We start from the raw sequence: 16295 nt of genomic DNA, 5'->3' as shown, positions 1-16295 counted from the left end.
ATTAATTTGAAATTAGGAGACACAAAATTAATCTCACATATTTACCTACGATTCCAATAATATTTATGTTTCTCACTATTTGTACATCAACCTCATGTAACATTATAATAAACTCTTGTGTAACATAGGGGTGAAATGTCAAAAACTCATTTTTCACAATGGAAAAATGTTCTTTACAAAAAATTAAGAGTGAAAAAGAGAAAAAGAAAATATTATCTTCTATTTTCATTTTTTTTTATGAGGATTGTAGTGTGAGATGAGAAATGAATAGAAGATTGAACAAATAAATAAATTAAGATTGAGTAGGTAATTTAGTAATGAGAAGGTGTAATAGAATATAAAATTATAATATGTCATGTTAGCAAAGGTGTTGATGTAACAAAGATTAATAAAACAGCATAACAACAAATAATGTATAATTAAAAAATATATCGGTGTAACAACATATGATTTTATAGGTCATTTCTATATTATAAATGTATTTTAATTAATTCTTTAATAGTGTAGTTCTTTTTATTATTGAGTTGTTGAAGTTATTTTATCAGGATTTTAAACAACTTAAAAATGACTATTTGTGACAATTTCAAAAACTTTAAGACTCAATTACATAATTTTTTCATGATGAAATATTCAATTACAACTTTTTAATTTAATAACAACAACAACAACCAAGCCTTTATCCCACTAGGTGGGGTCGGCTATATGGATCAAACGACGCCATAGGGATCTATCATAAATCATCTCTCTTGATAAGGCATTGATCTTCATGTCCTTTAGCACTGTTTCCCCTATAGTTTTCCGAGGCCTTCCTCTCCTTCTAGCTCCAACAGTAGCCTCCATCTCATCGACCCTCCTCACCGGTGCGTCAGCCGGTCTCCTCCACACATGCCCAAACCATCTAAGACGGGACTCAACCAACTTCTCCACAATAAGTGCAACCCCCACACTTTCTCGGATGCATTCATTTCTAATCCGATCTTTTATCGTGTGTCCGCACATCCACCGTAACATCCTCATCTCGGCTACATGAAGTTTATTCTCGTGTTGCCCCTTTGCGGCCCAACACTCGGTCCCATATAATATAACCGGCCTAACAGCAGTACGGTAGAACTTTCCTTTAAGCTTAAGAGGCACCTTTTTATCACATAGCAGTGTTTTTGGCACTACATAGCCGGTCCTAAGCCCGGAGAAAAGGTGAAGGTTGTGTTAGGCTATTCGACAAGCCAGCGTAAAAAACCCCAGTCGAATCTCTATGATATGGATCAACGATGTTATTTTAATTTAATAACCTAATAAAAAATTTCAAATAGTTCAAGGGTCTACTCATTAATTTAACCTTTTAATAACCTAATTATAAAATGAAGATTTTGATTAAATTTGAAAGTTAATAATAGAGGTTTTCTTTCTAACTTTCAACATTGCGAGCTTGTTATGAATTTTGTGCAGTTGTTTTAAAGATGGAATAATTCTTGGACGAGTATGTGTTGATAGGCGCCACCAATCAAAAACTCAAAATAATATTACTTTAATACAGGTAAAACTTTTTGTTGGTTACAGATTGTCAAGAATTGCTTTATATGAAACTGTCTTATTATGTCCACATTAAATGAACGAAATTGCCAAATAAATATTCTCAAGTGAAAAAGGAAGGCCATCAAGCTAGCTCAGATAAATATTAGCCATCAGACAAATAATCTGACAAGCCTAATACTAGGACAGACATTGATTGCTGCCTGCAGTTGTTGGCTGTATACAAATTTCATAGATCGTGAACTACTTCTATTGGTTCTATCTATATTGTGTTTGAATGATTAAGAATCATATCCATTTAAGAATTAGGCTAGTTGGAGTATTATGTGAATGGTCAACTTCTGCACATGTGGTTAACCATCAGAGTCATTTCTTTATTGAACATTCTTTTTTCGTTTGTCTCAAGTCTCAACTAAACATAAATGGATACAATTAGCTACAAAGGCAGGCTTGCATACTACAAATAAAGGGAGCGGTAGTAGCCTTATGATTCAGACAAAGTCCTAAATTTCTTTATAAAAAGAATGATTGAATTTTTGTTAAAATGTTCCCATGACAGTTGTGGGAGGGCAAGAGTTCAAAGTTTCCTATGTCACATGTCTAGATTGCGTTTGAAATTTTTATTCATCAAAATTTTTCTACCCACAGTACAAAATCCAAGTCACATCCCTTCTATGCATAAAAGTAAAAGAAATCTCACAATTAGACAGAATCATCAGCATGTCACTGTCTATTACAATTGGCACTCTCGTGTTGTGAGCCACATTTTTAACAGTGTACTCAAATAATTTCTGCCCGACGACTCTTTGTAAAGCCAACAGATCATAGAACTGTTGTAGTGAATCCTCTCATATCTTCACGTGACTTATATGAAGGTTTAGGGTTATATTAGACTGAAATAGTTGCGTTAATGATTCAACCAAGAAAAAATGGCTACACTAGTTTCCTATTTATAGATTTTTAATTCGTCCTAATGGTCAGAAATGAAGTAAAATACATGCACGTATATATCATCCAAACAGTGAAATAACGTCGATAAATGGTAAACTCTTAGAAATATAAACCAGTAATTACTGAAATCAAAATCATACATAGAATCTCAATAATTATTTTGAGCCCGTCAAAATGAAATAATTACAATAGAAATGGAAAAGGGATCAAAATTAAAATGGAGGGCTTCTCTTCATCTTTTTGTAAGGCTCCTTCAGATTCTCAAAATCTGCATTTAACCTTAATCTCTCCTTGTCAAGTTCAGCAAGATTTTTCACTACCTTGCCCAATGAAGTTGAAATATACCTGACAGATTCAATAATTTCTTCTTTATTAGTCAAATGCTTCGAGTTGGCAGTTTCAAGTTTAGTCTTCTCTTTATTTAAGCCCTCATTTTCTTCTTCTAATTTCTTGATGGCATCTTGTATCTCTTTTTGGTGTTTTTCCACAGTCTCAATTTTAACCTTATTCATTGAAACAACATCATCGAGCTTTTGAACTTTAGATTTGGAATGTAGAATTTTGTCATAAGCTTGCTTTTTCTCAGTTTCAATCTTTTTGACCTTTTCTTCATTCAAGGATTTGTCCATGCAAATTGTCACTACTTTTTTGTAGAGGGCAATGAATTCATCTAGCCCCTTGTTTTGGCTCTCAGATAGATCTTGAACATAATTATCAAGTTTCTTCAAAGTTTCCTCAACTTGTTCTCTGTATTCAACTCGTTGAATGTTGCACAACAAAGATTGAGAGAAGGCCAAAGATCGAAGTTCTTGAAGAATGGTAGAAATGTTTTCAGTTGAGTCAGACTGTCGAATTGTAGTTTGTGATAGCTTGGATGAAATTGAAACATTACTTGATAGGAAATCGAGGAGTGCAAAGGGATCATCATCAAGTTTGTTTAGATAATCATCAATCTCCATAGGGGTGTGTTCTGAAATCACCTTACTGGTTCCAACCTCTGGTTGATCTTGAGATGGTAAAACCCCTAATGCCTCTTTGTTTGGTTCAACACTGGGAGCTATTTCTTCTTCTTCAGATGAATTTGTAAAAGATGATTCTATAGCCTCTTGATTCAATGCAGGCTGTTTCAAGAGTGAAAAAAAAGTTAGTATTAAATTGATTAAAAAGTCCGAAAATTTTGAAAATATGTGTTCACTTTAGGGTTACCTCTTCCTCTAGGGATTGACTTTTTCCCTGAGCTGGTTCAGAAACAGATTCCATATCCACTTTCTGATATACATGAGATCAAGTTAGAATGAATAAGTTTCTTGACAAACTCAAAAGATTATACTTGAAAATGTTGAAAATATTTTGTGAAAAATAAAGAAAAACTGGATCATGACAAATTGAAATTAAAATTGAAGATAAAAATTTATCATTAAAATTGTCATTAAAAATTCATAGAAAAGAATATCTATATAAAAATTTATAACGATAACAAATAATCTATCTAAAATTTATTTAAAATTTAAAATTTAAATAAAGGAAACACAAATATAAGGGAAGAAAACATACCCCAAAAGCAGATGGTGAAAGGTTTGGAATCTTAAATTTCACTTTCATTCTTTTATTAGATTTTTTGGGCTGTATACGAATCAATATCAGTTTTCGAGACTATAGAGACTTGAAAAAAAGTAAATATTAGACAGAAAAGTATGTCAATTATACCTGTTTTCGAGATTCATTATCATCCCTACTGGAAGCAAATTTTGCTTCAAATTGTGCTGGTTTGCTACCATCATCTTCTGCAGTGGTAGGTTCTTTTTCAAAACATGTTTCTGGTCGAACAGCTGAATCGTTTGAAGACTGAAAGAAGAATTGAAACGAGAGTAAGCTAATTGTTCCTTAAAGAATGAAATCAGACAGACTAAAACAAAAGTACCTCCAAAGATCCTTTCTGTTTTTTGAGCTTCTTTAATTTTGAATAGCTTTGAAAGGTCTTCAAGAATTGGATTAGTAAGAAATTAGGACACAGGTAATATATTTATATATAAAGAACAATTTAAAGAAAGGCCTTACCTTTTTTCTGGTGACCAATCCCTTGGGTTTAGCCCTACCTTTTCTTTTTCTCGAGATCTCAAGAGGTTCCTCGTCATCACTTTCCCAATTTTCTTTCCTCTCAAAGATCTTTATTCCTTTGGAGATTGTTAAGAGATTTTAGTCAAAAGAAACCAAAGGTATGTTAGTACAATTTAAGTTTAACTTATCAAAACAAATTTATATGATCATCACAATTTAAAGTGGATAGTTATGAGTAGTTATTGAAGGTTGTTATAATTGAAGATTATATATAAGAGATGAATGGAGAGTAATGAGTTGCATACCTATTATACTATCAGAGGAGCTTTCTTCACTCAATTCCTCTCGTATATTCCCTATCTGGTTTCTTATGCCATTACTTTCCTCCACATCATATTGTTCAATTGTTCTGAAAGTTATCATTTGTCCTGTTTCCAGCTTCACTCCCTTCTCAAAGTCCTTTTTCTTATTTGAATCCAAGTTCAACTCTTCTAAAACACTCTGCACATCCGAAACACTTATAAGGCGTATTCCACACTCTTTAATACAAATGGAGCCATCAACTTCCCCCTCATCATTTGCAACACAGAACTCAAAGCAAACCTTTGGTTCATAATATTTGAGAATACTGTCACAGTGGAATGGATCATACCACACATAAACATGATCCGAGTTCAATCCCCCAATATCACTAGATAGCCATGCTTCCTTCATACCTTCTTCTGCAAAGTGGCATTTACATTTTATCTTAGTGCCATGCTTCTTCATTCCACCAGCTGGAGAAAGAACCACTGAGTAAATTAATCCCAGCAAGTTGGAGCGATTGGGAAGTTCAATGCTAATGAAGGACTTAGTAGTTTTATGAGTGATCTGCCATGGGACCTTGCTTCCTTGTAAACAAAGCTCAACACTATTGTAATTGTAACCATTGACCGCCCCACGGATTCTTACTAAAACATTGTCAAATGCAGCACTCATCATTGTTAAATGGAGGCTTTCCATAATATGTTCGAGTGATTGTCCATCCAATTCCAAGCTGTTCTTGAATGTAATGCGTTTGGTCATTCCCAACATCTTTGTTGCCAAAGTGTTTAAGTTTGACACTTTCACCAATGATGTGCAGTTAATGGCACCTAAGTATTGGATGAGGGATGGAAGCATTGGTAGGTTCTGAAGCTCCTTGCAATTCTCCAAGGACAGAATTTCCAACTCTTGAAGATTCTTAATGCTTTTAGGCAACCTTTTCACATTGCTTCCATCTAGCCTTAGTTCTTGTAATTGTGATAACACACTGATGTTGTCAGGTAGCTCAAACAAGTAACTACAATCCTTCAAATATAGTATTTTTAGGGACCTTAACCCATCAAATAGGACAAGTAGTTGTTGCTTGTCAATCACTAGTCCACTATCAGAAAGCTTCAACTCCTTGAGAGATGTCAAGCAAGACAACTCCATCAAAAGATGCCCGAGTCTTAAACCCTCTAGATTGAGCCACTTAAGGTTATGCATACGCCCTATTGATGTGTCCAATGCTTGGATTCCTGTATTGCTCAAATCCAAGTTTTCAATTAAATCTGATGACACTGCAAATTCCTCCAGACTTAAGCAGCCATTGACACTGATCTTCTCTAGACATTTTAAATGCTTCTCACCTTTAACTCTCTTAAGGTTTGTACACCTATCCAGTATCAAAGTAACAAGTGTGTCCGAGGATAAAATAGATGGATGAAGATACAACAAACTTTCACAATAGGAGAGATTCACCCATTTAAGTCTTGGCGCTGTTGACAAATCTGGAAACTCTTCAAATTGTTTGCATTCACTTAGGTCAATTCCCTCTAAATTGTCAAGTTCCTGTTATCAATTCAAAAGGAAACATCATAATGGAAAATCCTCAAAAAATAAAAAGTGTAAACACGATTACGTACACATCTTTTGTTTACCTGGATCCCCTGCCAAAGTTGTTTAACATTGCTGCGTGGCATGTGAATCTCAACAAGCAACTTAGCACAGAAAGGTGATGGAAGAGACTCATAAGGGTATCCAATCCACTCAATGTACCTCAGTTTATCAGAAAATGGCTCAAGAGTTTCAGGAAGGTTGAGGTAAGTATTACTAGAACTCTGGCCCAAGGTGCTATAGAATTTCAGAAATCTTAAGCTTTTCATCTTTGTGAATGTGTCAGCATGCAAAACTAAGTCTTTAATTTGAGACAAATCTAATGTTATGCCTTGAATTGCATCAGTTCCCTGACAAAACACAAAAAAGTAAATGGTATCAAGTTTGCTACAATCTATATATAAAAACATGTCTTGTAAAAAGTCAAGGTACTTTTTCCTTACCTTGTTTTTTTCAATCACTTCACGAGCTTCATTATCCTTCAATCGACTACGTTTTCTAGGATCTCCTTTACATTCTTGACGTACTATCTCCAAACCCATTTTATGCAGCAAGTCATGCATTTGAATTATTTTGCTATTTGAAATAGTTATCAAAGCTTTGTCTTCGAGAACTTCTATTCCACTGGTTGCCTCAAATTGACAGGCATCTAATATCCTCATGACATGATCTTTCTTTTTTCCTTTGAAAAAAAATGCAATGTCTAGAAATATATTCCTTTCTAGATCATCCAATCCATTATAGCTTACTTTTAGCACATTCTGAATCTTCTCATTAGGATACTCGTTGAGTTTTCTTAAAGTACTTTTCCAAAAATCAATGCCTTTGGAATGAAGATATGAACCCAAAACTTTAAGAGCTAATGGAACGCCACCAGCATATTCAACTGCACTTTCTGAGAGACTCTGATAACGTTTTGGGGGATGGCTTTTCTTGAAGGCTTCTAAGCAAAAAAGCTTCAGAGATTCTGGATTTTTCCATTTCTTAACTTTGTATATCCACTCAACTCTTTCATGAAGCAATTGCCTATCTCTTGTTGTTATAATGAGTTTACTATCGCTATGTAAGTCACCATACTCTCTACATAAAAACTCAAACGAATCTAAACTATCCATATCATCAAGTACAATGAAAACCTTTTTACTACTGAGCCTTCTCATATCAAATGCGGATCCTACCACATTTGAGGGGGGAACTTCCTCCTTCAATAGTGCAAAGAAAAGTTTGTCGAGGGAATATTCCTTTGAATTGGCCACAAAGCAGACATTATCATATTGGGGAAAGAGTTTGGCAAACAAGACTTTAGCAATAGTAGACTTACCAATTCCCCCCATACCCCAAATTCCAATGACACTAAATTTTTTCAGTAATAATTCTACCTTCTGACAAATTTTTTCAGTTCCCACAAGGCCTTTTAGTTCAGTAGGGTATCTCAGCTGCAGCTTTTGCAATACATCATTGACAACATTCTCGATGACGTGAGATTCGTCCCTAACATACAAATGAAACAAACGTAAAAAAATGTTAGCTAATTTCACCGAAATAAACATGTTTAGTATATGAAAATATGATGTTACCTGTGAGTTTGGAAGTCCCATCCTGATATATTGGCTGCTTCTTTGAGAGCAGCTTTCCACTTGAAAACATCTAGTTCTATGCGACTGCCACCAAGTTCTCGCTCATGCTTTGCAAATGCCTTCTCGTAACTTCCACTCTGATTCCTTATGTGGGTGGGATCCACCTTGTAGAACACAGGTATAACAACCTGACCCTGCTCTCTTCTGCATTCGAGTATTTTCACCAGCTCCTTCAAGCACCACGTGGAGGACGCGTAGTTTTCGGAGAAGACAACGATTGAGACGTGGGAGTCCCTGATTGCTTTGGCAAGTGTTGGCCAAACGTATTCTCCTCTGTTGAGCTGGTGATCTATGAACGTTTTGATTGATTTGTGAGTGAGAGCAGTGTAAAGATGGCTGGTGAAGTTTGTTCTCGTGTCTGCTCCTCTGAAACTCAGAAACACATCGTACTTCTTCGGAATATTCGAAGACATTGCAGAATCCGCTAACGTGAATAATGATTATGCTACCAACGGAAAAACAATCTTCTGTTCTTTCGTTTTGGGCTTCCAGATGCACTCGCTGAGTTACTATGGTTGACTTTTGCTTAAGGAAAAACTACTATAACGTACGTGGACGTGGACCTGCCGTGTGCATCGTGCCAACTTTCATACAATTCTTTATCCTTTAATTATCATTTTTCTTCCTACTTTTCTCAAGTTATGAATGTATGTTTGGACTTTGAAGGTGTAAAATAAATGAATAAATGTGTTTTTTTTTTTTTTTTAAAGAAATGAAAGATTACAAAGATAGTTGCAATGAGATTGAACCTAGGTCTTCATGCTTCTAATTACTCCGGGCCTTCCCCACCTAACCACTATGCTAACCCCAGTGATTTTTGAATAAATGTGTGTTTGATTATTAATTTAAAATCACCTTCAATAATAAAAAAAATACATGTTTTAATGAAAAAATTAACTAATTTTACATATATGGTTAATCAAGAGTGATAGTCAATAAGGTCATATCACTATTAACCATTTGTGGATTAAAGTTAATCACTATTTCACATTTTAATAATCTTATAACATGATTAATCATTTACAAATGATTTATATAATTTAATTCATTTGATTTTACAAAAAAAAAATTAACCATATTTTTACGGATAGTTAACCACCTACTCTACATGGATATGGAGTGTAAAAATGAGGTGTATATATTCATTCTCCTTGCTTTCGTCCCTCAAAAAATTCTTTTATGACCATATCAAATTATTCACATGAAATGTTTATAATGTTGTCGATTTAATAAAAACAAAATTGTCATTATTTTTAATAAAATTTTAATTTTAACTACATTTTTCTATCAACGTAATTTAAATTCAAAACTTTATGATGTCAGTACTAGTAACATATTATTTAAAATTTCTCGCATGGGACAAGTAATTTATTAAAGTGACGGATTCATATTGAAGTGTGGAGGCGATTACCCCCATTAACTTATAAATTTACTTAAAATAATATATGATATAATTATATATTATTTTTATAATTTGAAATATGGTGAAAAAAAACTTATAATAAAAGTATTCAGCCACAAATTTACTTAGTTTTATTCTCTTCACTTTTTTAATTAGATGTGTTAAATACTTTTTTCCCTTTTATCTTATTCCATATTAAATATTTTTTTATTGAACCATTTTACCTTTAGTAGTATACAAATATAATATTTAATTATTTTCTCTTCTCCACTATTTTGGTATATTTATTATTTATTTTATTTTTAAAATAAATATATAGAGACTCAAAAATAAATTTTATTCTAGTTTATAATTGTAGTTCATGCACTATCCCTGCATTTACTTAAAAACCAATCTTAAGTATTCATTTCACACTACATTTTTTCTTTATTTCTATATATAAGCTTGAATTTTTCTAATCGTATATACATACCACTTTTATCAATAAATTTTTAAATTATGAATAATAAAAATAATTTTACATTACAATTCAACTTGCTCATTATAAATTTAAATTTTAGTTCATATGTATTTAAATATATTTATTTATTAGGAATTTTAATAATAATATAATTTTATATATATATATATATATATAAGTATGTCCTCACTACTTAAAATTTCCACATCCATCATTGATTTGCTATAATATCACAAAGAATAAAATATCAATCGAGTATCAACTTATTCATGCTAAAATGTAATAATCGGAGATAAATAAATATTAGTGATGGTAAAAAGATATCATTAAAAACTCCTGTTAAAATATTTTGCAAATTATTTACATAACAAAAGATTAGTCATAAATTTTTAAAGATTACACTACTTTGAAAAATGTATTACTCTAGTTAAAATCTACAAAGCCATTTTTGCCTCCATGCTGCAAATCCTTTTATAGGCCAATTTGATTAACTTTTAAATTTATAAGTAATTTTGAATGTTTCTCTATTAAAAACAACTCTTTAGCCAAACAGGTACTTTATGTTTTTATAGGATAAATACTTATTTTCATATAATTAAAATTTATTATAAATAAATAAATATTATAAATATAATGTATATTATAACTAAAATCATTACCATTAAATATTTTGAGATGGGAAAATAGGATTAGATTAGGTTGGCGGAAAAAAGAGTCAAATTTTGAGATAAGAGTGAAGTGGAGGAAGGCGAACCAAAGAAAAATGAGTTGGGATTGAGATGAGTGGGTCGGGGAAGATGGTTGAAAACATAGATGGTTATAGTTTTAGGATGGATGGTGGGGGGTAGAGGAGAATAGCCGAAAAAAATGAAGTTGCGATTCAACATGGAAATGTGAAATGGAAAAGGTTGAAAAAAAAAATGAGTGCAACACAGAGAAGTGACCGGAAAAATAGATATTAGAGTTTTAAAATGGGAAAATGGGACAAAGGAAAGTTACAGAAAAAGTAAATGAGAATTGAAGTTTTGAAACAGTATAACAGAGCAAAGAAGAGTGGGAAAAAAAATGAATTGATTAAACTTTTAAAAAAAAAAAATTTAAACCAATATTAGTTGATATAACTAATAACAACTTATATTTCTTAATTATATTGTCAAAAATTCAAATTTTGACCTTAAATATGAAAGAGACTATGTTGAAAGTAAAATACATTTCATAAAACAATATTACGTGGATTAATTAATATTATGTGTAAAGTACAATGTGACTTCATATAGATGTGTATATGCCTATTGATGCAAGAATACCTCGATACTGGATTGTACACACTTAAAACAGTAAATCCTGTGAACCAGTTCTCAACCTTAACTTGAATATCACATAATCACAACAATAACTTCTTCCCTGAATTTGACAAATAATAGCTAAGATGCAGGAGGAACACACTCGGGGGAAAAAGTATATGGTGCTCATAAGAATAACTCCCAAAATAGGGGATGAAACAACTCTCATCAACATACAAAAATTTGGCTATTCAACTATAAGTAGCTCATTTTCAGTGTATGCAAACATCATTTTAAAAGGGTTCTTGTCAAATGTTCTCTGGCTGTAGCCCAAGCTTGAGTAAGCGTCTGCAATATCAGAAAGTGACTATCAGAATGAAGATCAAAAAACGTGCCAATGTTATTCTATATGGCAGATTTTGTGCATTTGCGTTGTAAAATCCAATAGAAAGCACACGTTACTAACAGAAACTAAGCCAAGACAGAGTTGCATTACCTGCTCTGACAAGGGGGCATCAGCATCCAAGCTATGAGAGGTAACTTTTTCAGCAATAAGAGGTCCATTTGTTTCAAGTATCATTCTTCAAGAATAAATAAATAAACTTTTAAAAAGAGTAAATTAAACAATTCTTGGAAAGAAAAGTTGTGGCCAAGAAATATATGCATACCCTCCGTCAACAATCTCGTCAAGACATAAGAGAATGAGATCCAAGTTCTCAAGTGCCTCTCTTTTGTCAACATTGCTCCTGTGAAAGGCACACAGGAATAAACACACACAGCATGATCAGTAAAGGCGCATCAGGTTTTAAGTCCTTAAGTAATTTTAGGATCAAACATACCTTAACAGAAGTGTGACTGCATCAAAGAAACCTTGAAGAACTGATGCTAAAATGAGCTCATTTTCATCATCACCACCAGTGACAAAGAAATGCAGGTCTTGTACAAATTTGTAGATGATGATATTGTTCTCAAGTAGTGTTACCTCAGCTGCAGATAATTGGACACAATGTATGATTTTCAGAAGAAACATGATAAACATTATAAATATTGACGGAAGTTTGCCCTTTTCTTCAATTATAACAGATACTATCAATTGAATGGTATGTCGAGAGGTGCTTTCATTGAATTATTGGTTTCATGTTGATTGTCAGAAAGGAAAACAAAAGAAAGACCAATCACGCCTAGGGTCGTTAGGGATTTTCCCATTATATGTTTGAGTTCAGTACAGTAGACTACTGTTATATATCACTTACCACCACTAGTGATAGGCTAATCAACTTTTCAATCCTATTGTTCATCAACAAATATAAATCACAGGGACAAACCAAAATACTACCACCTCCATTCTTATATAAAAGAAACAAATACCTAATTCATCAAAATCAACAAAAGTAGTTAAATTAGTTAGTTGCAATTATTAATGTCATAATTTGAAATTTTATTCCAAAAACACCCATAGAATTAAATGGTGTAAATGATAACTCATAGTATTTTCATAATACGACTTATAGTGTTAGTTGCCCAATAAATGCATTAATTTCGTGGAAGATGAGTAGATAACTCATTAATAGATTCACAATGAATCAAGGGCATAAAAGAAAATTACCAATTAATACATCTAAAAGTAGACATTTGTTTCTTATAATTAGAAAAAAAATAAGACTCTAATTTGTTTCTTATATATAGGAATGGAGGTAGTATTATATACAGTAGTACGGCTGGTCTGCGTGAAAATTTTGATACATTCAAAACACAAGGCTTTTTTTAAAAAGCATTATTCTTTTGCCTGATGTAACAAAATAATGGATGTCAAAATTTTATACATGAGCACTTGAAATTTCAGACATTGTCAGAGAGGTATTCACAATTGAAGAAATGAATGGCCAAATCTATTTCTGATCATGGTGTGCAGCAGACAGGAATATTGTCCCAAAAGAATTCCATGAAATTTTTGTATACTGATGTGAAACACCAACTGGTATGACCATGTGAGATACAACATCCACTTTAATCCATGATATAGAAAGGTCATGGAAACACTTCAATTTATTATTAGTCCAAGGTCTAACATTACGACTTATATTTTAACAAAGTTACAAAATTAGCTCTGTGGAGAAAGTAAATAAAATTCTAGGCATTCACAAACATTAGTTTTTAAAAATCAAACCAAGATGCAAAATTGACTAATCAATAAGCAAAAATATCAAGAATCACGGTTAGATTGATATTGCCACACCTAACACCTAATACAAAACAAAGTGACTTTATGGATGAATATTGGATGGTTGTGAAACTCTACTGCTTACCTTCTGTACGAGCATTTGACTTAACAGTCTTACTAAACACAAACTTCTCAAAAGCTAACTTTGCATTGTTTGTTGGCCAGTCATCTGAGTAATACTTGACTGCCACACGCTTCCCCTCAGAGTCCAAAAGAAGAATATTTTTTATTGAAGGACACAAACCCTACAAATGTAACAATATAGAAGCAAGTCATTGAAGGAGCACCGTATTTATCACGAATACCTTGCACAAAAATCAGAATTCAGACGCTTCTCCCCCATAAAAGCAAATACAAGCAGAGTGCGTGCAACACATCATTAGCAATCAACATTTTTTGTTTATTAGTTCCCACTTCCCACCAAGTTCATTGTCAGCAAAACTGCAGATTATGGCACTTAACATTCGAAAACACATGTAAAATACCCCAAGTCAAATAACAGATTTTCAATTATAGTGTTCACTTCATAAAGTTCAAATATATTATCCAGCACACTCACTAATCATCAGACTTTAGTGTACATGAAAACAACAATAAAACCCTTTCCCTCAATTATCATCAATTCTCCCAGGAGCAGGTACCATGTTTTTAAAATTTGATGAAAACCCAGCAACGAATTCAAACATTCAGGTCGAAAAGTTCATTAGCTTAAAAAATAAACAGTCAAGAGTACAGGTTTTCCAACCAGATCTGAAACGAGCTAAGACATACATCTCAAATTGAAACATCCATTCACATGTATTTAAACACTCAAACTCCAGATCAGTTGATGATCCAAAAAAAACAGTATCAAAATAAGAACTTTTTGGAAACCCAATTCTTAGATTTACGGGAATAGGCTCACGTGCCTACGGATCCATTGCGACAGCAAAGAAGATCAAAATATCGTCCATTTCATAGTTCTTGATGAACTTATCCTATTAGCTAAGCCTATTACATTGTGATTTGAGTGCACATAAAATTAATATATTTGACACGAAAATTTTGCAGACAGAGAAAGAGGCTTACTTGAGATGCCATGTCTGAGAGAAGAAGTTTGCCTGCGCTTTGAAATTTGGAAGATCTGCGATGAGAAGGTGCAAATAAGGAATTATGAATTATTATTGTTAGGAAGAAGGGCAATTTGGTAAATAGAAAATATCTCTCTTAAATGTAATAAATAAATTAATAATGCTCTAATTTCTCCTACGGACAATGAGTGGGAAAAGTAAGATTGTCTCAATTCAAAAAGCATAAACAAGAACTGAAAATTTTAGAGAAAATAATAATAATATTGTTTTCTAGTTTTTAAAATAAAAATTTTGTTAGGTATGAATAACTTTTGGGAACAGTTTTAAAAAAACAATATTTAGTTGAGTTTTAAAATTACAAAAATCAAAATATTTCTAAGTTGTTTTAATTTTTTAATACTCATATTTTTTTCCTTGTATTATTTTATCTTCTTCTCTTACTTTTGTTCTCTAAAAATTACCATAAATATATGAAACTAATATTTTTAAGGTTCAAATGTTATTGTAAAATTAATTTGATGATACATTTTTCCATTTTTAGGTTACATAATTATATTTTAATTAACTTAGAGTGGTATTCTAAAAATATGTGAAACCAACTAAGTTCAGTCTAGTGAGAGAGAGGTTTACATAATTTACATAAGTCGTAGGTTGTATTTTTATTTTCATTATTGTACGCAGGAAAAAAAATCTAAAAATATACAAAATAAAATTATAAGTTGAATATAGCAATATATTTCTCATTTTTTTCATTAAATATAATAATTTATACGTATTCTCAATAATTTAATGCTTTGTCAACTTAAACTGGTGATTTGTGGCTTGTAGTGTGAGATATTTATTTTGAACAAAAATTTTGTTTTTAGGTAATTTTCATTTTCTTATTTCTTCATTATTAGTATTGGTTCTTGATTGTTTAGATATGTGTCAACACGATTTCTGCATTTTGAAGTAAATTGTAGTGCATTCTTCTCAAGATTTGTGAAATTGTGTGTGTCGTTGCCTTGCCATCGACCTAAATGATTTTATTTGGTTCAATGAAGATTAAAGGAAGTAGGCTGTGTCAAACTAGGTGTTACAACTTAACAATAAAAGTTGATTTCACTAATGGTAAAACAGTAATGTGTTAAGAGATATTATGCATCTCTCTGTCTTTTGAGATTTTAGAGTACTTAAGTTTTTTTTCTTGTCTAATTTATGGTCTCTCTTTCCTAAAATGTTTTCATCCCTCTCTCTTTTTCCTCTTTACTTTGTTGTCTTAGTCGTGAAGTGGCTTATATCAAAAACATGTTTGATAATTGATATTGTACTATATGGATCATGATTCAGTGGTCCTCAATTTGTAACATGTATGAATATATACATAATGATGCCCTTAGGAGACCGAATTTTGAAGGGTGTTTCACGCATAACATAATAACATGTTAATTGGAAAATGTGCAGCTTTTGGTTATATTGCTCTAGAATTGTAAGACTCTTTACATTTTGCCTTTGATTGTTTGGATTTGGACATGTTTTACGGAATTACCTCAAACAGTTAACCATATATAGATGTAACCTCTAGCACCACTCTCCGCAGGTATCACAATTAATTACTTCTTGATGTGCAGCTTTTGGTTATCACGCTTCATGATTTGAAAATGTGTTAGGTGACACTGTTGTTGGACTCTTGGCTATAAACTTGGAGACAATAGCATATCATCATTTGTATTCAGAGCAAAATGGAATCAAGGTGCTAAGCTTTCATAGGTTTTGCCTTTACCAAAGTGGTTTGGTTTGTGTGT

At 32.3% G+C, this 16295-nt stretch overlaps 3 protein-coding genes across 4 annotated transcripts; all 3 read right to left on the bottom strand.

Annotated features, from left to right (window-relative positions):
- Positions 1-684: 684 nt before the first annotated feature.
- LOC145957788 (uncharacterized) lies at positions 685-1017 on the bottom strand. The gene has a single exon (XM_083074191.1). The coding sequence runs from the start codon at positions 1015-1017 to the stop codon at positions 685-687; it is 333 nt and encodes a 110-aa protein (XP_082930317.1).
- A 1583-nt stretch (positions 1018-2600) lies between these two features.
- On the bottom strand, positions 2601-8600 carry LOC109807668 (disease resistance protein RPP2B). Of its 2 annotated transcripts, XM_020370245.3 has the most exons (10): positions 8016-8600; positions 6882-7929; positions 6483-6788; positions 4845-6393; positions 4540-4655; positions 4403-4459; positions 4189-4326; positions 4036-4104; positions 3688-3750; positions 2601-3602 (listed from the first exon to the last, which is right to left on the bottom strand). In XM_020370245.3, exons 1-10 carry the CDS (start codon positions 8486-8488, stop codon positions 2694-2696), a joined length of 4728 nt encoding a protein of 1575 aa, XP_020225834.2. In that variant the 5' UTR covers positions 8489-8600; the 3' UTR covers positions 2601-2693. The 2 variants fall into 2 exon arrangements, with proteins under 2 accessions (XP_020225834.2, XP_082930909.1); XM_083074783.1 differs by lacking the exon at positions 4036-4104 and having other exon boundaries at positions 8016-8599.
- Positions 8601-11148: 2548 nt separating this feature from the next.
- On the bottom strand, positions 11149-14656 carry LOC109808501 (coatomer subunit zeta-2). The gene is made up of 6 exons (XM_020371531.3): positions 14510-14656; positions 13527-13686; positions 12060-12207; positions 11889-11966; positions 11717-11801; positions 11149-11568 (listed from the first exon to the last, which is right to left on the bottom strand). The coding sequence occupies exons 1-6, from the start codon at positions 14519-14521 to the stop codon at positions 11509-11511; spliced, it is 543 nt and encodes a 180-aa protein (XP_020227120.1). The 5' UTR covers positions 14522-14656; the 3' UTR covers positions 11149-11508.
- Between the last annotated feature and the right edge of the window lie 1639 nt (positions 14657-16295).

This window comes from Cajanus cajan, chromosome 5, assembly GCF_000230855.2.
Source record: "Cajanus cajan strain Asha chromosome 5, NIPB_CcT2T_4, whole genome shotgun sequence".
In the NCBI taxonomy this organism is placed as follows: Eukaryota; Viridiplantae; Streptophyta; class Magnoliopsida; order Fabales; family Fabaceae; genus Cajanus; species Cajanus cajan.
The sequence above is the reverse complement of the archived record's forward strand: the minus strand, read 5'-3'. Positions and strand labels throughout refer to the sequence as shown.